The sequence below is a fragment of the Lepus europaeus genome, chromosome 7, assembly GCF_033115175.1.
Source record: "Lepus europaeus isolate LE1 chromosome 7, mLepTim1.pri, whole genome shotgun sequence".
NCBI classification, from domain to species: domain Eukaryota; kingdom Metazoa; phylum Chordata; class Mammalia; order Lagomorpha; family Leporidae; genus Lepus; species Lepus europaeus.
Genome location: NC_084833.1, coordinates 398,634 through 425,286, shown reverse-complemented (window position 1 = coordinate 425,286; position 26,653 = coordinate 398,634). Strand labels below are relative to the sequence as shown.

Sequence of the window (26,653 nt, the reverse complement as noted above, 5' to 3'; positions counted from 1 at the left end):
GCTCAGCCCTGTGCTGCGACCCCCCTTCCACAGCCATTCTCTCTCCTGGGATCTCGGGAAGGTCCCCCTGCTGCCCCCCCACGTCCCTGAAATGGCGCCTGGCTCAAGGGGGTGGCCGGGGCCTGTTCGCAGGCTGCCTGGCCACGCGCCTGCTGACGCCGGCACAGTGCGGAGGGTGCTTCCTCCTGCCGCAGAGGGAGCCAGGCGCCCCCGTCAGGCCTTTGGAAGTCTGTCTTTGAGTTACCATCCGTGCATGGGCTCGGGCAGGCATCCTGGGGGGCTGAGAGCTGGAGGCCACGTCCAGGTGTGCGGGACTGACTGTTCCCAGGACCTCCGTCCGGGCAGCAGGTGCTCACGTGGTCGCCCCTGGGTGTCCGCGTGCTCATCTCTTCTCAGAGGCTCCCTGGCTATGTGGTCAGAGGCACCCTTGTTCTGCCAGGAGCCCTCGGGTACTTTCAGCATCTGAGCAGATTGATTGGATCGCGAGTCCCGCTTGCTGTTGCCTTTTTGGGGCCAGAACAAATGGTCTCATACGTTCCCCAGCCCTGTCCTAGGGGTCTGGGGGACACGACTCAGCCCCGGCACTGCTGTGGGGGGAGGAGCTGTGATTCGGGGAACTCGGCCGCGCAGGAGCTGAAGTTCAGTTGTTGAAGCCTCCACCCCCACCCCAGGCAGCCACGCAGCGCACGGCTTGGCCGGCCCGCCCGCCCCTGGGTGCTCCGTGCTCATCTGTTCTGAGGAGGGGCTGGGGCTGGGGGTCACGGAGTTGTGAGGATGAAGACATGCGCGAATCTGGCTGCGCGGACCTGCAGCGCACATGCAGGTGCACACACGGGCTGCCCTCAGGCCTCCTCCACAGCCCTGCCCTGATAGGGTTCTGGATGCCCCAGCCAGGGAAGGGAGCCACTGCTGTCCTGCCTCACCTCCCAGCCGGCCCTCCTCTCCCATCAGCTCCTTGCCCGGGGTGCAGGGGAGGGCCCTGGGCCCAGACGCACAGGAGGGAGCAGTGGGCAGAGTGAGCGGAGCCACACTGGGTGGCCAGCAGCTCTGCCCTGTCTGACTGCAGTGGGCGCTGCCCACCTGCCTCACCTCGGTCAGGACAGCAGCACAGACGCCAGCTCAGCAGAGCGGCCTCCCATGAGGCCGGAGACTCACGTGTCCACTCCTGTGGCCGCAGAGCTGGGCAGGAAGTGCTGACAGCAAGGCTGTGTCTCCTCCCTCAAGGGCACAGCAGGGGCATGCTCCCCGCTGTGTTCTGGCCAGTGTGGCTTGTCCTGCGGCCACAGGGATGGAGGGGACACAGTGGGGACAACAGGGAAGGCGCCCACAGCCGCCAGTGTCCTCGCAGATGGCCCTGGCTCAGAGTCACGCTGGCTTTCCCTCCTCGCGTGGCCACGCTCCCTGAATATCTGAGGGGAAGGAGGAGCCGCGCCCGGGGCCACGCACTCGCCCCCAGGCCAGAGATCCTTAGAATATTCATCCTGATGGCCCTAGGGACATCCGACCTCCATAGGCTTGCCCGAACTGACTCTCCTCCGAGGTGCGTGAGGTTAGGTGAGCTGCTTGCTCTCTTTGCCTCTTTTTTTTTTTTTTTTTAATTTGAAAGGCATTTATACAGAGAAACAGAGAGCCGTCTCCCATCCACTGGTTCACTCCCCAGATGGTTGCAATGGGCAGGGCCGGAGCAGGCAGAAGCCAGGAGCCAGGAGCTTCATCCCAGTCTCCAGCGGGGGTGGTAGTGGGGACCTGAGCACTGGGCCGTCTTCTGCTGCCTCCCCAGGTGCATTAACGGGGCTGGGCAGCAGCACCGCGGCTGGGGCTCAGCTTCGCGGCACTATGGGTGCTGGTGTCGCCCACGCGGCCTCGCCCGCACCGCACGCCTGCTGCTTCCCTCTCTTGTGTTGGTGCCGCATCTGCTTTTCTCTCCGACATCTCCCTTGAGGGCCATAGCTGCCCCCTGGGACCCCAGGAGCGCGGAGGGAGCTCTGAGGGTCCTGCCGGATTCCACACCTGGATGTGAGGGCCCCACAGAGAGGTCTTGGAGACCTGGGAAGCCCCAGTGTCAGCTCCATCCCCCTGCCTAGAGAGGGCTTGGCCTGAGGGTGGGTGAGGGTCCTCAAGTGCCTACAGGCAACCCAGGGGCTGACTCCGGAGCCCTAGGATCCCAGACAGGGCTTCTCCCTGCACAGCCTGCACCCAGAGCCAGCCCAGACTAGAGGTCTTGAGCCTGGCCCTGTGAGGCAAGCGCACGGCACTGTCCACTCACTGTGGTAACCAAGCCCCTCAGCCCCCAAGGCCTCTCTGCAGCTGGGTTCTCCTGGTTGGTGTCTTACGAGCGAGAAGGGTCCAGTGCCTTTCTTGTGCGAGTCCAGAGCTCCGTGGCACTGCCTTGGCTCCAGGTGTGTGCGTTTAGTCCAGGTTAGTGGTATAGCAGCCTCTTGGGCAGCTTGGCGGGCAGCATCCGTTGGCCCCAGTGTGTAAGTGGTGGCAATGGGGCAAGGCGCCAAGCACACGTGAGTGAGAGAGACCAACTCCCACACCTGGGTCCGCTTGCCCGAGACACACAAGCCAGTGCTGACGTCCGGTGCTGGAAGAAGGAGGTGCTTGGTAGCTCTCACCTGTTCCTGACTCCCCAGGGTCAGAGGTGAGGGGTCTCATGGGTGCGGTGGAGGGGTGACAGGTGCATGTCCAGGACCCTCGCTGGTCAGCGGAGCTCCTGGCCCTCCTTTGACTGGTTGGCGATACTGTGTTCTGTTCGTTCTTTCTCTTTCTTTCTTTCTTTCTTTCTTTCTTTCTTTCTTTCTTTCTTTCTTTCTTTTCTTTTTCTTTTTTTAGATTTGTTTGTTTATTTAAAAGAGCTACAGAGAAGGAGAGGCAAAGAGAGACAGATCTTCCATCAGCTTCATCCATATCTCCCACGTGGGTGCAGGGACCCAAGCACTTGGGCCATCGTCCACTGCTTTTCCCAGGTGCATTAGAAGGGAGCTGGATCGGAACTGGAGCCACCAGACACTGCCCAGCACCCATGTGGGATGCCGGCACTGCAGGCCGTGGCTTTACCCACTATGCCACAGCACCGGCCCTGGTAGTTAATTTCTACCCTGGGTCTGGAATCCCCCAACAAGAAGCCTCTCGAGACTGCCAATCGCGAGCTTGTGTCCTTGGAGAAGCAGTGACCTCACGAGCCCTGTGACGAGGACTCGTAGTGAGGCTGCACCACTCCCTCAGGGCAGTGAGTGCAGTTTTGTGAGTGGTTGATTTGCTACCAAAAAGGCAGGACAAGGGCCAGTGTTGTGTTGTGGCATAGTGGCTGAGGTCACTGCCTGTGACGCCGGCATCCCATGTGGGTGCCAGTTCAAGTCCCAGCTGCCCCATTTCCCATCTAGCTCTCTGCTATGGCCTGGGAAAGCAGTAGAAGATGGCCCAAGTCCTTGGGCCCCTGCACCCACGTGGGAGACCCAGATGGAGCTCCTGGCCCCTGGCTTCAGCCTGGCCCAGCCCCAGCTGTTGCGGCTATTTGGGGAGTGAACCAGTGGTTGGAAGATTTCTTTCTGTCTCCCTCTCTCTTTCTGTAACTCTGCTTTTCAAATAAACAAATCTTAAAAAAAAAAAAAAAAGTGCTGGCAAGGACACTGAGCTAAAGAGGAGGCTGGTGCCTGGGGCCGGCTGGTGTCACGCATCTGTGTTCAGAGCTGTGTGCAGGGGCTCAGGTCCTGGAGCCTCCCCTGTCCCACACCGCAGCTTTGCTCCGGCCGCTCCCAGTAGTGAGTGGTCCACCTGGAGTGACCGCACCCTCCCTCCCGTGGCTGGCCCTCGCCTGCTGCCTGCCCTGGGAGACCCTGCATGGCTGAGGGATCCAGCACAGAGCCTCCACCCAGCCTCACGGGGCCCGTCAGCTGCCTTTGTCCGCTGCCCACTTTCTGCTGTCCTCTGGCCTGCAGAGGGGGACCTGAGGGCCCTGGGTTCACGGGTCAGGACCAACCCTCCCAGGAGTCCCTTTGATGCGGGCAGCCCCGTGGCAGCCCAGTTGCGGGGGCCCCTCTTCCTACACAGGTGTTGTTCGGATGCCCACAGCACCCCCCCCCCCAGCTTTCAGAATGCAGCTGCCTTTGGGTGACACGGCCAGGCAGCCTCTCCCGGGATTAGCTGCCGTCCCTCAGCCTCCAGCACGGAGCCTGGGCCTCTCCACGGGTTGAGCACGGTCAGCCACCTCGCCATCTGCTCAGCGCAGGCAGAGCCAGAGCCCTGTGGTGCAGAAAGCTGCCGGCTCAGGCCAGTGGCCGTGCTGTATCCAGCCCGTGCCAGCCAGGCCAGCCATCTGTGCCTGCCCGAGGGGGCTCTGCGAAGCAGTGTTCACTGGTCATGACCATGACCATGGTCAGGGTTCCCCAGGTCATGGCCAAGTCATTGCCCATCTCTAATGCAGTCTGGGCAGCGGGGAACATCCCAGAAGGGACTGCATCAGGCCTGACCTGGTTCCCTCCATTCCTGGGGTGCGTGACCCTCGCAGGGGGGACTGGGTGCCGATCTGTGGACCCCTGTGGCTGCCCTACTGCCCTGGTGGACCCAGACATCCCTCCTGCCCAGAGGCTCTGCCCAAGCCTCAGCAGGGCCCCCTCCAGAGGAGAGATGGCTTGGGGGGAGGAGACGCCGAGGAGGCCAGAGAGGCAGCTCTTGGCAGTGCCCCAACCCAGGGGCTGTTGGGAACACATGGCCCCAGCCCTCTGTGGAGGCCCCCATGGGAGGCACTGGTCTCTCTGTAGTGTGTCTGTGGCCCTGTTGGCACTGTGGCCCAGCAGGTGGGCACTGCTGTGGCCGACACTGTCCTTGACCTGGCCTCCTTACCTCCTGCTGTGGAGATGGCTGGGCGAGGGGCCTGGGTCTCACCAGAGGGGCTCCAGCCCTGCAGAACCTCTGTTTGCAGCACCAGCCAGGCATTCGCCAGGCCTGCACACTCATCAGCCTGCCTCCCCGGCCCCCGCCCCGCCCCTCCCGGCTCTGCCTCCCCGGCCCGGCCTTCCCTGCCATGTGGTGTCCTGGGCCTCCCAGGAGTGCCCCCGTAGCCCAGCCTTTCCGATGGTCCAGGGCCTTGGCTGCCTCTTTTCCCGCCGCTAGCATCCCCTGGCCTTGGCTGCCTCCTGGCCGGGGACAGAACTGAAGGGGAAAGCGTTTTCTAGAGAGCTCTGCTCCTCCGAAGCTGCTGTGTGTCGCCCGCATGGGGCCGCGGGCCCTGGCTTTGTCTCCGTCCTCCCCCGGCAATGTCCCCTGCTCTGTCCTCCTGCCCCCGTTGGATGTGGTGTTTCTGCTGTCCTGGCCAGAGCATTTTCTGCCTTGTGTCCAGTCCCTGCTCTCACCTGTGCCTTGAAGGATTCCCCTCGCTGGCGCCTTCAAAGTGGACACGAGTGTGTCTTGTCTGATACCCCCGTGGGCCGACTTTGTCCCACTGCTCTGCCCAAAGGTGCAAGTCCCAGGTTCCAGAGAGAGCTGTGTCCGTCCTGCCTCGTGGCCCCCAGCTGTGCAGCCCCGGGACTCCTCCCACGGTGCCCCACAGGGAAGGGGACCACACACTCCAGGCTGTGCCTGGGACCTCAGGTCATCCTAGGCATTTCACCCTGACAGGAGCAGCCGGGGCTCGGAGTGGCCGTGCTGGTCCCTGTGTGCAGCTGACCCCGCACAGGCCTGCTCTGGGCCACCTGCTCACTTCCCCTCTCTCCCAGTGTACCTGCAGATGGAGCCTGCTGGCTGCCCCAGGACCCAAGGTCTTTCCTAGTGGGCGGTGGCACCTGTCACTGGTGGGACAGACCCAGGAAGCGTGTGGGACCCTCCGGCCCTGGTCCTTGAGCTCACCCCAGGTTGGTCCAGGGGGCACAGGTGGTGGCCTCAGGTGCCCTGCCCTGTTCCTATCTGGTGACTGCCACTGTGCCCTGGGAAGAAGCTCTGACAAGGCACAGGCACTGCCCCTTGGCGCGGGTGAGGCGCAGGTGTGTGGCCGTCACCCCGCCTGCCCCACGTTTCCTCCATCTCTGTCGGCCTGGAGTGAGGGAGGGGTCTTCACACCTCTCCCTGTGGAGGTCCCGGCGCCACCTCCTACCCCGCCTGGCTCCGTCCACGCTGGCTCTGCACATGGGTCAAGATGCCATAGAACATTCTGGGCTCTGCTCTTGCCCAGCCCTGCTCCTCAGGAGACCATTTGAGCAGAGCAAGGAGCAAGGCGGCCATCTGCTGCCACCAGCACCCCACGTGCAGCATGACACTGGCCTCAGGCCACGTCCCCCAGAGCTGCCGCGTGGCTCGGCTGCCAGGTGAGGGGCCCCCTGCTTCCGGGCTCTCAGGACGCAAGCCGCCTGCTGGGCCGAGGCTGTCACGCCCGCCCGCCGCCCTCCCAGGCATCCCGAGCCCGGGTGCCCAGGCCAGCTTGGCAGCAGTGGCTTCTGCTGGGAGAGCGCCCACCGCGGGCCAGTCCAGGTGGGCCCTCCCCAGCTGGTGTGCCTGGCTACGGGGCGTGGTTCAGGGCTGGCGTCTCCACCTTCCCTGGGTACCTGTGTCCTGTCTCTGCCTTTTCAGCCTGGGCCATCCCTGATTCCTGCCTTTGTCCCACAGAAGCTTCCGGGCTGCTGTCCACACAGCGATGGCCAGAGCCCTGGGGCCCGGGAGCCCTGCTCTGCGGTGGTCGCTGTGTTTGGCGTCTCTGTTCTGTTCTTCCTGACCCGTTCATTGGCCCTTACGTTCCGAGACTGGTTACTTTTCCTAAGGGGGGTACAACTCCTGAACCTGAAATCCAGTGGCCGTCCACAGCCTCCAGAAGGCCTTCATCACCCACAACAGAAGTCCTGGCCCTTGCAGCAGTCGCCCCGCGTCTCCCTCCCCAGCTCTGCCTGCCTGTGCCGAGTGCCGGCTGCACCTGCAGTTCTAGGTGCTCGGTTAATTGGCAGGGAGCCCCGGGCCCGGTGAGTCCCCCTCTGGCTGCCCGGGGCGCCCTGCTGGCAGCTTCCTCCCAGGCAGCCCCTGCTCCCATGAAGCAAGTGTGGCCCTTGCTGCTCCCCAGGGTCGTACTCGGGCCCTAGGGGAGGGGTCCAGGCCCAGGCCTTGCGTGCCTGGAGTTGGGAATGCTGCTGGGCAGGAAAGCACCAGTCTGGGTGGCTGCCCCTGCTCCGCTGGGCATCGTCTATCCCGTGGCCTCCTGCAGACTGCCCGCCCTCGGCCGTGTTCCTCTGTGTGGGCCCGGGAGGAAGGGTGAGCAGGAGCCCCTCCAGGGTCCCTTCCCAAGTTCCCGGGAGCAGGCTCACCCTGCCCAGCCCAGGGCCCGTGTGTGGTGAGCATTCCATGGGGTCTGCACTCTGGTTGTGTCTGCCCCCAGACAGGGACCCGGTACCCCTGGGAGTCCTGGCTGAGACAACCCTCAGCTCCAGGAGGCAGCGGATTCTGGAGGCGATACACCCCAGGAGGAGGCCTGAGTGTGCCGTGTGGCCAGAGCTCCCCACGGGGCCGGGGTCACCTGCCCCCACCCTGCAAGGCTCAGGTTCCTCTCACAGAGCCATTAGCGGTCATCAGACCTGCACAAGGACCCCTCGAGGGCAGCCCAGCACCTCAGGTGGTCCGAGCCGGCGCTGGGCCAGGGCTGTGCCCTGGGCACCTGTGGCAGGCTCTGGTCTGGAGGGGCTTGTGGAAGGGACCAGGAAGGTCTGGGATGGGCTCAGAGACAAAGCAGGGCCGTGGCACCTCGGTGGCTGCAGTCTAAGCAGAAACTGCCATGGAGCCGTGCGTGGTCACTCACAGGGTGGACACAGGGCCATGCATGGTCACTCACAGGGTGGACGTGGGGCCGTGCGTGGTCACTGACAGGGTGGACACAGGGCCATGCATGGTCACTGACAGGGTGGACGTGGGGCCGTGCGTGGTCACTCACAGGGTGGACACAGGGCCATGCATGGTCACTGACAGGGTGGACACAGGGCCATGCATGATCACTCACAGGGTGGACACAGGGCCATGCATGATCACTCACAGGGTGGACACAGGGCCATGCATGGTCACTGACAGGGTGGACGTGGGGCCGTGCGTGGTCACTCACAGGGTGGATGTGGGGCCGTGCGTGGTCACTCACAGGGTGGACGTGGGGCCGTGCGTGGTCACTCACAGGGTGGACACAGGGCCATGCATGGTCACTCACAGGGTGGACGTGGGGCTGTGTGTAGTCACTCACAGTGGACATAAGGCTGTATGTGGTCACTCACAGGGTAGACGTGGAACTGTGTGTGATCACTGACAGTGTACATGGGGCCATCTGTGGTCACTGACAAGGGTGGATGTGGAGTCGTGCATGGTCACCCATAGGGTGGACGTGGGGCCATGTGTGGTCACTGACAGGGTGGATGTGGGGCCGTGCGTGGTCACTCACAGGGTGGACGTGGGGCCGTGCGTGGTCACTCACAGGGTGGATGTGGGGCCGTGCGTGGTCACTCACACGTGGGGCCGTGTGTGGTCACTGACAGGGCGGACGCGGGGCCATGCGTGGTCACTGACAGGGTTGACATGGGGCCGTGCGTGGTCACTCACAGGGTGGACGTGGGGCCCTGCGTGGTCATTCACATGTGGGGCCGTGTGTGGTCACTCACAGGGTGGATGTGGGGCCGTGCGTGGTCACTCACACGTGGGGCCGTGTGTGGTCACTCACAGGGTGGACGTGGGGCTCTGCGTGGCCGTGACAGTGGGCACAGCTCATGCTCCAGGTGCCGTGCAGCATCGGTCTTGGTGCTGGGCAGCAGGGTGCCCTTGTCCTGCACTAACCCAGCACTGGGCCCCACTGCTGCCCCTTCCCCAGCTCTCCCAGCCCCCCCCGGCGTCCTGGCTGGCCATGGTCTGCACGTGCCCACTGGGACGTTCCTGGGCCAGGGATGCTGGTGCAGCAGCCGCAGGCTGGCTCATGACGGGCATGTGGGGGCAGGGCAGCTTGGCGCAGGAAGCTGGTGCTGTCACTCGCCCGCCTGTGCCCTGTCGGGGGCTGGGAGGCCCTGATGCCGCAGAGCAGCCCCCAGCCAGGGCTTCCCGCAGGCCGTGCTGCCCTCGGGCGTTGCTGGACAAGGTGACCGCCGCTCTGGTCTGGAAGAGGCCCAGGGGTGGGGGGCTACCGCCTGGCTCAGGACAAAGGCCCTCCCTGTTCCGGAGCCTGAGATCTGCACCTCGGGGTCCCCGCAGTGAGGGGACCTGCTCTGTGCTGCAGGTGTCGGTCCTGGCTGGTCCTTGGCCGCCCGCCAAGCCACCTGTTCACGCTGCCGACGGCCACGGCCCCCAACACTGTGGTCTCACACGTGCAGTGAGACTGTGAGGGCTTGGGTCCCCCACAAACCTCAGGAAGCCTCAGCCCTGGCCAGCACCTGGGGACTGAACCTGTCCTGGGGAGGGGACTCTGATCAGGCCCCTGGAGCTGAATGGGGCCGCAGTGCCCACAGCAGGGATCCAGCCTCTGGCGGCTGGAAACCGCCGCCCCTTCCGCCGTCCCCACGCCTGGGCCCGCGGCAGGGCCCGAGCAGCCTGCGGTCTCTCCAGCGGACTGCTCTCACTGGGCTCTGAGGAGAGTGTGTCCAGCTGCCACCCCAGGTCGGGCCACTATCGGGAGGACTCGGGGTGACTTCCCCCGAGGTTCTGCCTCCTGGGGTGCGAGGTAGGGCCTGGGGAGACAGTGGCTCCAGTTCCTGCCGCCCCCAGTGGCCCTGTGCCCACAGCCTCGCCTCGGCCCTCCCAGGTACATCCAGACCCTGAAGGACCACAAGCCGCGGCTGGTGTGGGATGGCCAGGCCGCAGAGCACGCCTTCGAGTACAAGAAGTGAGTGGGACGTGGGCGAGGGGGTGGCGGCCGGGCAGAGGCACTGCGGGGGGGGGGGGTGGCGGCCGGGCAGAGGCACTGCGGGGGGGGGGGGGCCTGGGGCGGGCGGAGGCACAGGGCGGCCATGGGTCCTTCTGTCTTCCAGGAGCCGAGGTGGGAGGCATGTCGTCTTCTACCCCACCCTGCAGGTGAGTGCATGGTGTCTGCCGGGGACCCTCGCCCTCCGTGGGGCAGTGGGAGTGCACCCCGCGGCCCTGGAGTCCAGGCTGCCGTCCCTCACCTCTGTCTGCCCACAGTCTCTGCAGGTGCGGCTGCAGCTGGCCAGGGAGCTGGGCGTCGGGGTCTCCATCTGGGAGCTGGGTCAGGGTCTGGACTACTTCTACGACCTGCTCTAGGCAGGCAGGTGCGTGCTGCTAAGCCATGGAATGACTGGGTGTGCAATACAGGCTGTGCTGTCCGCTGTAACACGTCTGGCTGCGACACCGCCCCTCTCAGGGCCCCGCCCCCAAGGGCCCCACCCACTCCGCAGCCCTGCCTCACAGGGCCCCGCCCACCCCGCAGCCCCCCCCCACAGGCCCCCCCCACAGGGCCCCACCTACCCCGCAGCCCCCCTCACAGGGCCCCGCCCCCACAGGGCCCCACCCACCCACAGCCCCCCTCTCAGGACCCCACCCACCCCGCAGCCCCCCTCACAGGGCCCCACCTACCCCGCAGCCCCCCCCACAGGGCCCCGCCCCCACAGGGCCCCACCCACCCCACAGCCCCCCTTACAGGGCCCCGCCCCCACAGGGCCCCACCCACCCACAGCCCCCCTCTCAGGGCCCCGCCCACCCCGCAGCCCCACCCCCACAGGGCCCCACCTACCCCGCAGCCCCCCTCACAGGGCCCCGCCCCCACAGGGCCCCGCCCACCCACAGCCCCCCTCTCAGGGCCCCACCCACCCCGCAGCCCCCCCCACAGGGCCCCACCCACCCCACAGCCCCCCCATAGGGCCCCGCCCCCACAGGGCCCCACCCACTCAGCCCCCCTCACAGGGCCCCGCCCACCCCGCAGCCCCCCTCTCAGGGCCCCACCCTCACAGGGCCCCGCCCACCCCGCAGCCCCCCTCTCAGGGCCCCGCCCCCACAGGGCCCCGCCCACCCCGCAGCCCCCCTCTCAGGGCCCCGCCCCACAGGGCCCCGCCCACCCCGCAGCCCGGCCCAGGCTCTTCTGGCCGCTTTGCTTCCTGTGGCTTGGGGTCGCATGGGGGTTGGAAGCTCTGGACCAATCCCAGGCTCCACACCTGGACTCCAGGGGCCCCGTGTGAACCCAGGAGCTGGTGAGAGCAGAGCTGAGGCCCCTCTCACCCATCACAAACCTCCTGGCCTCAGGCACAGGTGTGTGCAGGTGCCGGACACCTGACAGCCACAGAAACGGCCCCAGGAAGCCCAGCAAGGCTGGGGTGTGGGGGTCACACAGGACGTTGGGGCTGAGACCCCAGCCCAGCTCTGCCTGGTCCCAGTGCGGAACAGAGCAAGGGGCTGAGCCCGGGGCAGGTGCCTGGAGCTTCTGTCCACCCCCTCCCACCCCCATGCAGTGGCTGCGGCCACAGGCCAAGCTCTACACCCTCAGAAACAGCTGGGACTTCTGAGTCGCGAGGCGAGGGATGGTTGACCCTCGCTGCTCCCCATCCCCCTCACCCCTGGCCCTCTGCAGGCCTCCGGGCCATCAGTCTCCCCAGGGTGCTGTCTGTCCTGCTGACCCAGAGCAGGCGGAGCCTCTGCAGTCCACGGACCATGAAGCCCCTAGGTCCGGGTCCCGGGCTGGGGGGCAGGGCTCTCGGCCCACTCACCAAGGGGATGGGAATGGGAGAGGCTTTTAGGGGGTCTCTAGTCGGGGCCTGGCCTGGCGAGCTAACGGCTGTGCCAGGTGGGAAGGAACCGTGGGGCAGGACAGGCCTTGACAACAGCCCCTTCCCGGTCCTGCAGGGCCCCAAGGGCCATGCTGGCCCCGCTGGTTTGGGCGTCAGAGACTGGGATGAAGCCTCGCAGGTGCCAGGTGGGGCAGCGCTGGGTTAAACAGGAAGATGGGGGTGCGGCTGGGGCCAGTCCATCTCCCTGGGGAGCTCAGCCCCCTCCCACAGGTGAGGGGGCAGGGGAGCCCCCTGCACCCAGCACACCGGTGCCGAGGGCGGCAGAACAGGATGTCCACATCCGTGTGGTAGGGGAAGCAGAGGGCAGCTTCCTCCAGGGAATGCCCCCGCACGTGGGCCGGAGGGGACTCCGGTGGGAGTGCTCGAGCCCTGGAGGGGCCCTGGGTCCTTGAGAGTGGCCCTGTGGGAGGGGGAGGCCCTGGGTTCTGGGGCAGTCGCTGAGGGGCATGGAGAGGCTCACAGCTGGCAGATGGGGGCTCTGGGGTCTGGCCAGGGGCACCTGCACACAGGAAAACAGGGCTGAGCGAGCCGTGGGACCCTGCCTGCCGGGCTTCCTCCCGGGCAGTGGCACTGCCCTGACACTGGGTCTGGCGCGTTACCATGGAGATCTCGGGTCCTCTGGCCCCCTGGGGTCAGCAGGCCGTGTCTGAGTCTCCCTGGCTCGCAGGGTGACAATCTGAGGGGGACCCCAGAGGCGGCAGGAATGGAGACGGCTGGAACTCAAGCCCGTGGGGTGCACCTGAGCTAACAGGGCTCTTGGGAGGGGTGGGAGGGCCCCCACCCCCACCCTGGACCCCTGGTTGTCCCTGCGGCAAGCAGCTCCCCCAGCTGGGCGCCCTGGCAGTGCTCGCGAACCTCCCTGTTTCTGTAGTCCTGCGTCCTGGGATCCCCATGATTTACAGGAAGCCACGGGGCAGAGCGCCTAGGAGCGAAACAGGAAGGGAGGGCGGCTGTGGACTCCAGGGCCAGCAGCCGCTGACCCTCTCCTGGGAGACAATGGAAGGCATTTGCTTGGCTGCCCTTGGTGGGCTCTGGGAGCCCTGTGGCTGGCACTGGCCACCACAGGGGCCCCGGGCAGGTGTCCTGGGCCTGGAGACGCGGGGCGGGGAGCCGCTCACACACTTTATTAAGATGCACCTGGGCCTGCGCCCGCCGTGGAATGTGAGTAATGGGGTCAGGCCCCACCCGGAGCACCAGGACCGGTGGGCAGGCCTCCAGGGTGTCCGTGGGGGGCTGGGGACCCCACCAGTGTGAGCGCTGCCCTGGAGAATACATAGATATAAAAATGCCAGAAGCCCCTCCCACCCCAGCCTGGACATTGCGGCCAGCACCTGTCCGCCCCTCTGTCCAGTCCAGAGACCCTGCAGCTGCCGGAGCTGGGGCCCCCCAGGACAGGCTCCTGGGCACTTGCTGCTCCTCCCCGTGCCAGGTCCTGTGGCGGGAGAGTGCTGGGCCGTGGCTGTCTCCCTGGTAGGGGTGTCCTTTGGCAGAGAAGCAGGGGTGTCGGCGGGCTACGCGCAGTAGGTGTCCGCCTTTACCACCTGGCAGTACATGGTCATGGCGAAGGTCAGGCCCAGAATCTGTGGGAGGAGGGGCTGCTGTGGTCAAGGCCCCAACCCCCAAGGTCTGCCTAGCAGGCCCTGCCCACCAGAGACAGGGTGTCCACCAGATAGGGCACCCACCACAGGTAGAGCGTCCACCAGATGGGGCATGCCCAGTTGGTTTCCAGACCCCAGGGGTCCCCAGGCTCTGCTGGCAGCTCCCTGGGTCACAGCCCCCCACCCTCAAGCCGGGGGCCCCAGTGCCTGCCCCCCTGTGACCACCCGAGTACATCCTGCGACCTGGCTGTGACCCCAGCTGTCCATCAGTGCGCCCCAGGCATGGAGCAGGCTGCCCTAGCAGGGGTGGTCTCTCACTAATGCTGGCATCAGGAATCAGGGGCTGAGGTGGGGAAGCAGGGTGGGGCCAGTCCTCTGGCCACCAACCAGCACAGCCTGGCCCAGCCTCAGTCTCCCCTCTGGACCTGGGTTCAGGAGCCAGGATGTCCCTACCCAAAGCCCTCCCCTCCGTCCGCCAGAAGCAGCCGTCTGTCCCGCCGTCCTCACAGCCTGCACTGCCACCAGCTTTGTCCCCTGGGGTCCAGGGACCTCCCAGCCCCACCCTGCATACCTGCACGAGCGCCGTGCACAGCCCAAAGATGCCCACGGCCAGCAGGTTCTCCTGGAGCCAGACCTTCACCGTCTCATAGCAGGGCTGTGGGGGGGGCCAGGGGCAGGTCAGCAGGCTGGGGAGGCCCCACCCAAGGCCTGCCCTGCCCCCAGCCCGCCACGCTCACCGCCTTCCACCAGGTGCCGGGTGCGTGCAGCCCGCAGCTCTCGCTGAACTCCAGGCAGCAGGAGTCGGGCACGCGCGTGGCATTGTACACCTCGAACCAGTCGGTGTAGTTGGAGACGCCGCAGCAGCGGAACTGGGGGAGCCAAGCACAGGGCTGGGGCGGAGGGCACATGCCTGGGCCCCGCCCCTCCCGCAGCCTGCCCCACCCCGCCCCAGGCCAGGCCCGCCTGGCCGCGCCTCACGTCGGTCTGGATGATGCTCCAGGCGTTGGTGAGGCCCACGTTGCCCTTCGTGCCAAACAGGTGCAGGCCCCTCTTCAGGTCTTGCTGGGCATACCTGTCAATCTGGGGGTGCAGCGGGGTCAGCAGGGGCCCCGACTGTGGCCTCCAGCCAGGCACGCCCTCCCTCACCCAGGCCCAGGATGGTCCTCTTCCTGAAGTCATTCCCTGAGCCCCCAGCCTTATGTCCCCCCAGAAGCTCCCCCAGGGCCGGCCCAGGCCCCTCTCATCGCCATGCCCCATCCGTGGGCTGGGGGAGACCCATGGGGTCCATGCAATTGTCAGGACACACGCATGTCTCCTTGGGGACAACCAGGCCCAGACCCCAGTCTATAAAACCAACTCCCCAGGAAGGAACCAGGCTCCTTGAGGACCCCCTGCTGGGGCGGGAGAGGACAAGAGGAGCCCGGGGTATCTTGGGGGGCCAGAGAGGCTGTGCTCTGAAAAGGGAGGCCCCCATGGGGTGCGGCAGGAAGGTGGGGCCAGGAGGGGGCTCCCACAGCCAGCGTGATGCCCCCGAAAGCGAGCTACCGTCATAACAGGAACAGTTCAGCGTTGAGGGCATTAAGAGCCAGACAAGACCCTGGACAGCAGGGGTGCCCGTGGGCGGCCGTACCTGGTCCGTGTAGGCCAAGAACAGCACCGCGATGGTGGCTTCCAGCAGGAACACCAGCAGCAGCAGCACGAAGAACTGCGGGCAGCGGGGCTCGGTGAGGGCAGACAGGGACCCCGGACACCACCCAGGGCCGCCCCCTCACCCCAGAGCCCTCGGTACCCTGCCCAAGCAACCGTGCATGGAGCCCAGCCCCCGTACCCCCACCACCCCTGTGACCACAGGTCACCTCCACTAGTGCACTTGGAAGGGATCCCAGGCACAGCCAGGGCAGGGCTGTGAAATCCCTGTGTGGGATAGGGGCCGGGCCGGGCTGCAGGGGTCCCTAGGGCAGCCAGCGGCCAGCACGTACGTCCTCGGGCAAGACCATGGTGAGGGAACAAAGACCCTGAGCTGCAAAAGCCCCGCCGCCGACCACACGAGCCCTGAGGCCCAGGGACAGCTGTGTCCAACCCAGCCCTGGGTGCTGCCGGCTGTGTCTGGCGTAGGGAGGCAGCCTTAGCTCGCCATGCTCCCAGACCGGTCACTCCTGTGTGTGGGCAGACGGTGGACAGGAGCCAAGATAGATCACGGGGCCCGGACAGAGGGGGCATGAGCAGGGCAGGCACTGTCGCGTCTTGGGGTCCCCCTTCCAGCCTTGCTGCCCCCGGGGCCTGCACACAAAGCTTCCTCGGCTGTCAGAGGAGCTCTGAGCCCCGACTGAGGAGGGGAGAGGCCCTGCAGGAGGGGCAGAGGGACTCTGAGGCCAAGGAGCCACTCGGGGCTTCCTGATCGGAGACCTGTGGTGCCCCAGGTCCGGGGCTCACCCAGGACCCGCCCCCTCTGTAATCACTGTGACTCATGGGCCCACATCCCGCGGTGGTCGGAAGGACTTGGCAGCCCAGCAAAGCTGCTCATGCGTGGGGCGTGCCTGCTCACGTGTGCACACGTCCCACTGGGGTAGGCCCCAAGCCCTAGCGCGTCTCCTGACATCAGCGCCTCCTGCACTCAGGCCCGGGGGGCTGCCACCCCAGCCTCGCCCTCCGGCCAGTGCCCCCAGGTCAGGCTCCGGGGCCCCCAGCCGTCACTCACAGTGAGCAGGAGGCACTTGTTCTCCTTGATGGCTCCGATGCAGCCCACGAAGCCGATGGCCATGACGAAGGTGCCGGTGGCAATGAGCAGGTTGGCAGCCGACAGGGACGGGAAGGAGGAGGACAGGGTGGCGAAGTTCCCCTGTGTGGCGGCCAGCCAGATGCCGACGCCGAGGACGCCGCAGCCTCCCAGCTGGGACCGAGGCACAAAGGGCTGAGGGGCTGGCCTGGGCAGAACCCAAGGCTGCACCGACACCAGCCTGAGCCCCCCCAGGCAGGCCCCTGCCCACCCCACCTGCCCAGTGGGCCCTCAGGGGTGCCTGGGGTCACCAGAGCTGGACACCCCGCCCAGTCTTGTCCTGAGTCCCTGGGCTGGTGTCCCCTTCCACACAGCCCACAGCCACAGAGGGCGATGACCTACAGTGACCCCCACCCCCCACCCCCTCACCTGCAGTGGACAGGGACAGGGCTCCAGAGCCTGGCCTGCACCCTCCCCAGCAGAAGTGCCTGCAGCCACCAGGGGTACCTGCCTGCTCCCCTCCATCAGGCCACTTGGTCCCAAGGACCCCACACACCAGGTGCCCTGCCCCTCCCCCGCAGCCTCTTCACCACTGGCGGGGGCTCCCCGGAGACGGCGTGGCCTGGCCCGGTGACCGGACGCTCAGTGCCCCACCCCGGCCGTCAGGGTTCAGCATGACAGAGCAGGGTGGGTTCTTGGCTGGACTCCAGGCCGTGGGCACAGGCCCCGGGGGAAGGCTGGGCAGTCCCAGACCCGACTAGAGGAGCTCACACAGCACCCACCAGAGCCACCACAAGCCCCATGTCACCCCCACAAAGGCCTCCCTACCCCGAGGCTGGACTCAACCCCCACCTTCCCCACAAGAAGCTCCGGCCCCCAGCCCCCGCCCACCACAGAGGTCATCACCCCCACAGGGCGCCAGGACCCTGGCAGCCCCAGGAGGCCGGGGTGGGGAAGAGGCCACCCCTCCCCCCACCAGCAGCCGGGGTGAGCTGGTGGCCGCTGACTGCCCAGAAACACCATGCCATGGTCGGGGGGGCAGCCCAAGGGCAGCAGCTGCTCCAGGCCCCCGGGACCAAACCTTGCCGAGAGGGAAAAGCCACCCCCACCTCTGCGTCCACTCTGCCACTCTGGATGCTGCAGCTGCAGGAGGAGGTGGGGGCCCTGGGGGCTCCTGAGCAAACTCCTCAAACCCAGAGAGGCCACTCGGGGGAGGGCTGTGAGCCCGGGTGGCACAGGCACCGGGGACACGCCTCAGTAGCGTCTGTCGCCCAGCCCCGGGTGGGGCGAGGGTCTCCAGCTCCACAGAGATGCCCGCCTCCCCGTGGGACGCCGGCTGCTCGGTGGGCATAGCACTGTCCACGGTGCTGACTGGGTGAGGCCGTGGGCAGGGCCGGTGCCTTCAGGGAGGGGCACTCCCTCACTTGAGGGAGCAGAGCAGGGGCTGGACAGGTGCTGGACAGAGGCCTGCCTGACCCTGCGGGTGGCCCATGGGGGAGCAGAGGGGCAGTCTCTCCTGCCCTCGGGACTGGGGCAGGGGGACAGCAGAGGGTGCCCCCCAGAGGGATGGGCAGAGCCCTGGGCTGACAGGCTCTGAGCAGGTCCTGCTGCCAAGGAACCAAGCCGCCCGGGGCGCAGTGGGCCCCTCCCGGGGGGGCACTCCTCTGAGCTGTGCACGCACTGGCCAAGCTTCCTGCGCAGTGCACGCCCACCCCAAGGTCGGCAGCGGCTCCGTCAGCAGGAACCTCGTCCCTTGGGACTCCTGGAAGGGCTCGGTGAGGACGCGTGTGAGGCAGCTGGCGCCGCGCAGGTGGGGGCCCGGGAGGGGAGGCACCTTCCAGCCCAGCCCAGCCCCTCCCCAACTGTGGGCGGAAATTGACGCTCCTGCAGCCCAGCCAGGGAGGGAGACCCCGCCCCCGCACTGCCACACAGCCAGCCTGGCCTGTGACCTGCCGCCCCCCCCCCCCCCGCCCCGGCCCTGCGTGTTCTTGCAGATCCGCCACGTGCAAACTCGCACGCACACACATGTGCCCGCTCGCCACGTGAACATTACCTGCAATTTTGAAAATGCTTCTGTGCACGCAGCTTTTAAAACACTGGCAGGAAAATTACAGCCTCCAAGCGCGGGGGGAACGGGCCCATCAGACAGAGACGGGCTTCAGACGCAGGGAGCGGCGACTGGAGCCACCCAACCCCAGCACCTGCTCCCTGCCCCTCCCCTGCTGCCGCACCCCCAGCCAGCCAGAAGCCCGCGGGAGGCTCCACCCAGGAGAGAGTCCACCCTGCTGCCCAGGTCCTCCACCCTGGGCTCAGCTCTGTCCACCGCTCAGCCCCTGCCTCGGACCAGCTCACCAAAGGGCGCACCCTTTGCCCCGTCTGCCGGCACACAGCCCCGCTCAGCCCCGTCTCGCTCACTCGGAGCTCAGTGGCGACCACTCAAGCCTGCAGTGAGGTGACAGCCCCCAGGAGCCCTAAGTGGGAGGCAAGACGAGCCCCAGCCCAGCACCCGCCACCACTGACCCCTCAGCCGTGCACTTCCTGGGCCCCACAAAGCCTGGTGACTGCGGGGGCAGTGCCGGCTGGCCCTCTGCCCAAGGCCCCTCCAGCCACATGGCTCAGAGTGGCAGATGGCTGGGCAGATGGCCACATCCTGGGAGCGGGGGAGAGGGCTGGGTCCCCATGGGGGGCCAAGGCTCTTGTCCAGAAGCCCCACTCCTGCCTGGCAGGGACCCTGTGGCTGGCAGAAATGCTCGGGTCTCTCCTGGCTGGGATGTTGGCTCTGCGAGCAGAACGAGCCCATCCACTTACAATTCTGTCGCCTTAAACATGCCAGGCTCACCCAGCGTGGTGGCAGAGCTGCCGGGAGCCCACAGGGGGCAGGCGTGCCCCACAGCCCTCCCCCCAGTCTCTGGGAGCCAGGAGCTCCGCCCAGCAGAGCACGGGGTGCTGCCAGCAGCCAAGGGAGCTGTGGGGCTGCACACAGAGCCGTGGCCATCCTCGGGCCCCCTCCCCGTCCGGTCTCAGGGCACCCAGCTCACCAAAGGGGCAGACCCGTGCCTCTGCCCCGGGGGTCTGCAGCCCAAGAGCGGGCGCTGAAGCTGTGAGGCTCAGGGGATGGGCCCTGGACCACTGGACTCTCACAATGCCCTTCCTCCAAGGGGGTCCACATGGGGCCAGCACAGATCAACCAGGCAAGTGCTGGGGGCTCCCACAGCTCCGTCCACCTCCCGTGCCAGGCCAGTCTGCAGTACGACAGGAAAACCGGGCCTGGAGGAAGACTTGCTCCGGCCATCCCGAGCCTGACTGCACCCCTCGGGAACCAGTCCTGGCTGGGACCAGGAGGGGCACCTGCCAGGGGGCCCAGCACAGTGGAGGCCCTGAGCTCGGCCACGTCCATGTCTGGGAGGAGCTGGGCAGGCACCAGGCCACAGCAGAGCCACGGAGTCCTCACCCTGCCAGAGAGCTCGGGTCCCTCTTCCTCCCTGGACCACCTGCGTGGGGCGGACAGACCTCCAGCACAGGGCAGGGAGGTGGGGTGCAAGGGAGTGACCCCGCCCTCTCCCTCCCCAAAGGGCTTCAACTTCCATTACTGCTGGGGGCAGAGGCCCAGCTGTTGATGCAGCCACAAAGGGCTGACAGCAGGGGTTCCGGGGCGGCACAGCCCCCAACACAGGCCCCACCCCCAGCCCCCCCAACACAGGCCCCATGCCCACCCACAACCAGCCCCCTGACACAGGCCCCATGCCCACCCCCACACCCAGCCCCCCGACACAGGCCCCATGCCCACACCCCTACACCTAGCCCTTTGACATCCAGTCCCCCAACACAGGCCCCATGCCCACCCCCACACACACTCAGCCCCCCGACACAGGCCCCACGCCCACCCCACACACCCAGCCCGCGACACAGGCCCCATGCCACCCCCCATGCCCAGGGCCTGCACTGGGTCCCGGGGCTGCACAGCCCCCCACCGCCGCGTGCCCACTCCCCGGCTCCCAGGCCCTGCACTGGGTCCCGGGGCTGCACAGCCCCCCACTGGCCGCGTGCCCCACTCCCCGGCTCCCAGGCCCTGCACCAGGTCCCAGGGCTGCACAGCCCCCCACCGGCTGCGTGCCCTGCTCCCCGGCTCCCAGGCCCTGCACCGGGTCCTGGGGCTGCACAGCCCCCCACCACCGCGTGCCCCGGCTCCCCGGCTCCCAGGCCCTGCACTGTCCTTGCTCAGCAGGCAGAGCCCCAGGATGCACCCCAGGCCCATCACAGGGACCCAGGCCCCAACCTGACCCCAGCTGTGCAGACCCCAACAAAGCTGCCCTTACCCAGTGAAGGAGGGCGGGCACGGCCCCCAGGGCCCCCCAACACCTCATGAGAGACGCCCCTGCATCCTGCCTCCCACGGGACCCAAGACCCTGCCTGGCAGCCCCACCCTCACCCCCTCAAGCATGGGCAGCCCCCTGCAGCCCCCTCCTCCCAGCCCCAAGTGCGACCTCGGGGCCTCGGGCACCCGGTCCTGCAGTGGGGCTGCTGGGGGGTCCGGCCTCAGCCCAGGACACAGGTGTCAGCCTAAGGGCCCCGGGGGACTAGGGACTCGGAGGCGGGTCCCCAGTGGAGCCAGGAGGGAGGGGTCAGGCCGGTGGGCAGCAGGAAGCCACGCAGGTCACTTCCTCCTCACCTCCCTGGGCACGGCACAGGCCCCAGCACCGCCCACTCGGAAGCACACCAGACGGGCACTGCTGCCCTGTCCCCACTGCCACCCCTCCACCTCCACAGGGCGACTTCCAGCCCTGTGGGCCAGACAGATCCTGGACCCAGCAGGCACAGGCCGGGCAGGGCAGGGGTGCAACTGGGCATCAACACCCAGGAGGCCCCCAGGGCGTCTGGGTTGGTGTCCTGGGGTGGAGGCATTGTGCAGGGACAGTGAGGCAGGTGCCTGCTGCTGCCGCGGGCTTCTGTGGGGTCACAACTCTTCCTGGGGACCCCGTTAAGTGGGCTGCTCCGAGCAGACAGATCCCCTTGAGGGGCCCCTTCTCCCAGCAGGCAGGTGTCCAGGTCACCAGGAGGGCAGGGGAAGGGAGAAGAGGACCCAGCCCCTCCCCCACGCCCCATCCCCACCTACGCTGGCTGGGAGCTCCACCCTCACAGCCACCCTGAGGCATGGGATCCTGCCCACCTCTGCCACCCCCTCCCGGGTCCTGGGCCTCAGTGCCCATCCAAGTGACCACCCCTGGGGGTGGCCATGAGGGGCAGGAGCCCCCTCGGGTCACTCCCCACGGAGGCCCAAGCTGGCTTCACTCCCAGTGACCCCCAGCCTCTGCCCCGAGCCGAGGAGACCAGGCCAGGGCAGGGGCAGCAAAGGGCACACAGGACCACAGGACCACATGCAGGAGCCCAGCAGGGCCAGCGCCAGACCCCATCCCAGCACAGGGCCGGGGGGCTGGAGTGACTGTGGGCAGGAGTCCTCCACCAAGCTCCCCACCCAGCTAGGGGAGCCCCGGGTACAGGCCCCGAGCAGGTCATAAGGGTCGGCCCCAGGGCCAGGCCTGGAAAGTTCTCCCAGGAGTCAGGTGTGAGACGTCCCGGGCCACCTCCACACACAGGTCCCACCTGGATGCCCTTCCCCCGGGTCTGAGCAAACCCCAGGCTCCCACAGACAGCAAAAGTTCAGACCCCCCCACCTCCTCACCACAGCCCTGCCTGGTGTCCCGGACAGGCCCACCAGCCCTCTTCCATCTCCTGGTGCCTCTGGGCAACAGAGAAACCCCCTGGCCTCGGGAGTCCCGGGGGGTTGGCAGGGCTGAGGCCAGGACGGAGGGGGCGCAGGGGGCGCACGTGCCGGCCAGCACACTGCTGGCCCCCACCTGGCCTCCGGGTCTGGAGTGGTGCAGTGCCCAGGCGGCCCTGTCCAGCACACGCGCCTGTGCGGAAGCCCGCTGGACCCCGCGCGGTAGCGGCATCGTCCCGCCCCGTGCACCTGCCGGGTGCGCGCGCACTCACCCAGAAGAGCAGGTTGAAGGCGAACATCAGGTACTTGACGCCCTGCAGGCAGCCGCGCGCCATGCTGCAGCGCTTCAGCTCTAGGAGGAAGATGAAGGAGAGGTCCAGGTAGAAGACCACGTACTTGCTGCCCTTGGGCGACGTGGAGCGCGCCTGGGCCGCCTTGGGGCCGAAGAAGGCGCCCGCGCCCGCGCGCCCGCCCAGGCTGCTGCCGCGCCGGAAGGGGCCGCCGCGCGCGAAGCCCGGCTCCTTGCCCTCGGGCGACGGACTGCGCCGGTACGCGGACTCGTCCGTGCTGGAGCGCCGCATGGTGCCGGCGGCCGGGGGGCCCGGAGCGCTCAGCGCCGCGCGCCCGCCGCCCCGGAACGCCCCATCCCGCCGGCCCCGCGGCGGCCGCGGGCGCGCGGCTGCTCGGACCCGCCGGGCCCCGGACCCCTGCCCCGCCGGCCGCGGCGCCTCCGCCCGCCCGCGCGCAACCAATCCGAGGCGGCCCCGCCCCAAGCGGACCCCCCTCCCGCCCCGCCGGCCAATCGTGGCGCCGCGCCCCCTCCCCGCGGCCCGCCCACCTGCGAATGCGGGCGAGCGGTGCAGCGCGGTGCCAACCCAGAAGCGACCCAGTTGCGGTCGTGGCTGCTCGGGGTGGGGGGCGGGCGCAAGGCAGGGGGCGTGGGGGCCTGGTGGCTCTCGGGCGCACAGCAGGGTCCGGAACCCAGGCCCCCAGGCCCGCTTCGAGGGCAGCCACACAGCGCCCAGCCGGCGCCATGCCGCCGTCAGCACTTTCAAGTGCTGGTCACTTGGGACCAGGGGCTGGGTGTTTCCTGGGGCGCCAGGCCAGGAGGACCCCCACGCCGCCCAGACCCAGGCAAAGGCAAAGGGGACATGCGCCGGTGACCCTCGAATTCGTGCGTGTGCACGTAGACTCTCAGACGAGGCTCGGGGGCGGAGGGCCCAGTGGTGGGGGGACACGACCGGGTGACCCGCAGCACCGAGCACGGGGAGGGCTGGGAAGCTCCACGCTCAGGGCGGCAGCCCGGCTGGCATGGCCTTCCTGGTCAGCATGGCGGGAGGCTGGAAGTGCCCACCCCTTGGCACAGCCCCCAGAATACAGTCCAAAGAGGAAGGGACACACGCAAGGTCCCCGGGGGTCGGGCAGCAGAGGCCGTGAGCCATGGCCACTAGCACAGCCGTCCAGCCCTGGAGACCTGAGGGGTCCCCCGAGTGACCGCCCAGGAGGTGTCGGGGGTGGCAGGGTCGGGAGGGGCTGCAGCTGCGAGCGGAACCTCTGAGTGCCTGAGGGCCACCCTCTCTCTGCTGCCCCCCACGGCTCCGTGCAGAACTGCAGCCCCAGCCCCCAAGGCGGTGGACCACTCCCTCCCCAGGTCCAGCCCGGCCCACGTGGCCCTTGTGCCTGCATCAGCCGAGGGCTCTTTGGCGTGCGTGGGCCTCAGGAAAGGGGGGAGGAAGCACCACCCACGGCTCTTCCCAGGGAGCAAGTGCAGCCATGGGCCCTGGAGACCCCTGCGTCCCCCAGCCCCCCTGGCCTCCCAGCTCGGTGCCTGTGGGCCAGCTGAGGGGGAGGAATCACAGGAGCCAAGGGGGGACCAGAGCTGACCGCTCCGGCCGCCTCACCACGCACAGCAGCCTCACCCTCCTGGACCACCTGGGGGGGGGGGAGCGGGGACAGAGCTGCTGGGCTGACGGAGGCTGGTGGGGGCTGCCCCAGAGCCACCCCTGCATGGGGACAGCCAAGGCTGGGATGGGGCAGTGATGGGCAGGGGTCCCCAGTGAGTACAGGGAAAGACGGGGTTGAGGGGAGCCTGACAGGACACCTGCCCAGGATGCCACCAGAGTGCCCACCCCCACCTGCAGATCCCTGCACACACCACCCCCACAGAGCAGAGGGCGCAGCCAGGGTGACGGCCCCCAGCCCCTCCCCCACAGGAGTCCCCTCCCGAGGGAGATGGGCTCAGGAGGTCCAGCACCAGGCCCGGTTCGTGGGGGAGAGCTGGAGGCAGGTCCACACACGGCAGGAAGGAGGCCAGCAGGGAGGGTGCAGCTGGACACGAGGACACAGGGACAGCTCTGTCCCCTCCCCAGCTCAGAGGGGGCCTCAGGGGCAAGCCTTGCCCCTAGGCTCATCGACCTGCGGTCTGTCCGGCCAGCAGGGGCTCTGCGCTCCCCCTGCCCCCAGGACTGCTCACCTGGGGTTTCTCCCAGCCCTGTCAGCTTCACAGTGTCCTGGCCATGTCCCCTCACACACAAGGGCTCCAATCCCACCCTGGCTGGCTGGTCAGAGGCCCCGGGAGTTCAAGGCCACAGCCCTGTAGGGGTGCACGAGGGAAGCAGGGAACAGGGACACCCACCTGGCCAGGCTGCTCAGACAGAGCCCCCCAGATGGCGAGACAGAGACCCACAGCGGCTGGGAGCCTCGGCGGCGTGGTGGCAGCCTGGCCAGCCCGCCCACGGAGGCCCCAGGCTGAGCCGGCTTAGGGGCGGCTTGGAGGAGGCGGGCAGCGCCTCCAACACAAACAGACCGAGGTGTCCACTCCAGGCCCTCAGGGGCGGGCACCACAAACCCGGGGCCCAGGCGGCCTGGCGCCTGCACACAGAGGCTGCACACATGGCCTGGGCGGGACCCGGCCCATCTGGAGGCTGAGACGCTCTGCCACCGCCTGTCCCACGGGAGGCCAGCTCCTGGCCCAGCACCCTCGGATCCCGTGGGAGTGGGGGCAGGGCGGGCCCGGCCCCCACACGCCTCTTGGCCCAGGCAGCTCACTACATCTGCAGACGCCACAGCGCAGGGCTGCGAGGGGCTCTCAGCGAGCAGCACGTGTGAGCTGTCCACACCCGTGTTCCTGGCCCCGTGCGGGCGGCATGCACACAGCACACACCAGCGGGCACGAGTGGGGGCGGAGGCTGGGGTCCCGGCACGCGCGTCACCACCCCCCTGGCCAAAGCTTTACAGACGGGGAAACTGAGGCTGCATCCTGGGGACGAGGGGCAGGGTCTGCGAATCCCGCCTGGTCCCCGCGCACTGCCCCTGGCTGCCCAGCACCCACCCGGCCCTGCCGCTGGCCTGCTTCCAGGGCAACGCCCGGGGGGCGGGGCTTGGCAGCTGAAACCTGTCACGAGTTTCCCCCGGTCCCCTGCCCTGACGTGACCCCCTCCTCTGGCCAGCACCACCAGGAAAGCCCCCCATTCTCCCCAGAGAGCCCAGCTGCTGCCCCCCACGCCGCCGGCCACCACGGGCCAGGCCAGGGCTGACCCCTCGAGGCCCCCCCAGCAGGGGCAAGTGCAGAGGGGGGCGGGCGCGCTGGGCTCTGGGGGACATCCGGGAGCCGTGGGGGGACGCCTGCCCCCCCACCCCAGGTCGGCACACACTCGGAATCCCAGGAATGCCGCCTTGGCCAGGCCCCCGCAGGGGAGGGAGGCTCACTCCCCCACTCTCCCACAGTAAACAGCGGCGCCCAGTGGGAGCAGGGGCGGGGCAGGCCCCTGACCCCTCCCCCAGGAAGGCCCCACTCACGCACTGGGTGCCCACCAGGCTGGCCTCCCGGCCCCGGGCTCCCTCTCCACAGCCACGGCCGCCGAGCCTGGGTCTGACCCCAGGCCACGGTGACTCACGGCCCCATCCTGCCCCCCTGGCCAGGGCAGGATGTGCGTCCACTCAGCCTGGGGGAGGGAGGCAGAGAAGGGAAGTGGCCAGGGCTCGTGGCTCCGCACGTGGCCGAGAGGGCACTAACCCTGGCAGGGCAGTGGCTCTGGGCAGCCCCACTCCGGAGCTGAGACCCTTCGTCCCCGTCCCTGTCCAGCGTCTGCCCTGAGCGGGCACTCAGCAGATGCCGGGGTCCCGCGTGAGGACCCCACCCCAGCCACACATCCAAGGCCAGCAAACCCGGCCAGAGCCCCGCGGGGGCCACGGGCAACACCCCCACAGCCCTGCGGCTCCCCAGCCCGCCTGGGGCAGCCCGGGCACCAGGCTCAGCCCGGTCCACCCGGGAGGCAGCAGCCCCGCCCGTGGAGCCCCTGAAGGGGACGCACGGCTGGGGCTGCCCCTCCGCGGGGGCCCCGGCCTTCGAGGGTCAGCTCAAAGGGGCTGACCACACGCCCGGCCCCAGGCCCGGGAAAGAGCGAACAAGACGCCGACAGACTGCCGTCGGGGATCCCAGCAACTCCCCGCGGGGACCCGAGCCTCGGGCAGGGCTCGAGGGACAGCGACCGGGTCCAGGCCGGGTGGGCCGGGAGGCGGGAAGGTCCGTCCGCGGCCTCCCGCCCCGGGGCCAGACCCTCTCGCCGGGCCCCTCACCCGGCCCCACTTGTTGCTGCGACCGGCCTGGGGCTCCGCACTGGAGGTGGAGCTCGCGGGCCGCGGTTGACGTCCGCGTCCGGGTCCAGCCGGCGCCCGCGTAGTACCTGGGCCGCCGCCTCCCGCCGCTCGCACCGCGCCGTCCGCTCCCGCCGCGCAGCTGTCAGTCAAGCGGACACGAGAAACGCGAACCGTCGCCGCCGAGCCCTTTTGGCCGAGCCCAGTCGCCGTAGCGCGGCACGTACCAAACCGCCGGACGGGGGGCGCCGCCGGACGCGGCCTCCAATCGGCGCCGAGGAGCCCCGCG

At 68.2% G+C, this 26,653-nt stretch overlaps 2 protein-coding genes across 6 annotated transcripts in view; one reads left to right on the top strand and one right to left on the bottom strand.

Annotated features, from left to right (window-relative positions):
• Window positions 1-10,288, top strand: part of CHID1 (chitinase domain containing 1) — a 39,171-nt gene extending 28,883 nt beyond the window's left edge. Inside the window, exons 11-13 of the mRNA XM_062197705.1 lie at window positions 9,743-9,823; window positions 9,969-10,011; window positions 10,120-10,288. Coding sequence (XP_062053689.1) covers window positions 9,743-9,823; window positions 9,969-10,011; window positions 10,120-10,218 — 223 coding nt within the window. The 3' untranslated portion in view covers window positions 10,219-10,288. The remainder of the gene's footprint in view (window positions 1-9,742; window positions 9,824-9,968; window positions 10,012-10,119) is intronic.
• Window positions 10,289-12,844: 2,556 nt separating this feature from the next.
• TSPAN4 (tetraspanin 4) lies at window positions 12,845-26,545 on the bottom strand. Of its 5 annotated transcripts, none has more exons than XM_062195628.1 (8): window positions 26,454-26,545; window positions 22,041-22,120; window positions 16,032-16,223; window positions 14,964-15,038; window positions 14,312-14,413; window positions 14,071-14,202; window positions 13,905-13,988; window positions 12,845-13,315 (listed from the first exon to the last, which is right to left on the bottom strand). In XM_062195628.1, the coding sequence occupies exons 2-8, from the start codon at window positions 22,101-22,103 to the stop codon at window positions 13,247-13,249; spliced, it is 717 nt and encodes a 238-aa protein (XP_062051612.1). In that variant the 5' UTR covers window positions 22,104-22,120; window positions 26,454-26,545; the 3' UTR covers window positions 12,845-13,246. The 5 variants fall into 5 exon arrangements, with proteins under 5 accessions (XP_062051612.1, XP_062051613.1, XP_062051614.1 ...); XM_062195629.1 differs by lacking the exon at window positions 26,454-26,545 and adding an exon at window positions 25,571-25,675; XM_062195630.1 differs by lacking the exon at window positions 26,454-26,545 and adding an exon at window positions 25,567-25,613.
• Between the last annotated feature and the right edge of the window lie 108 nt (window positions 26,546-26,653).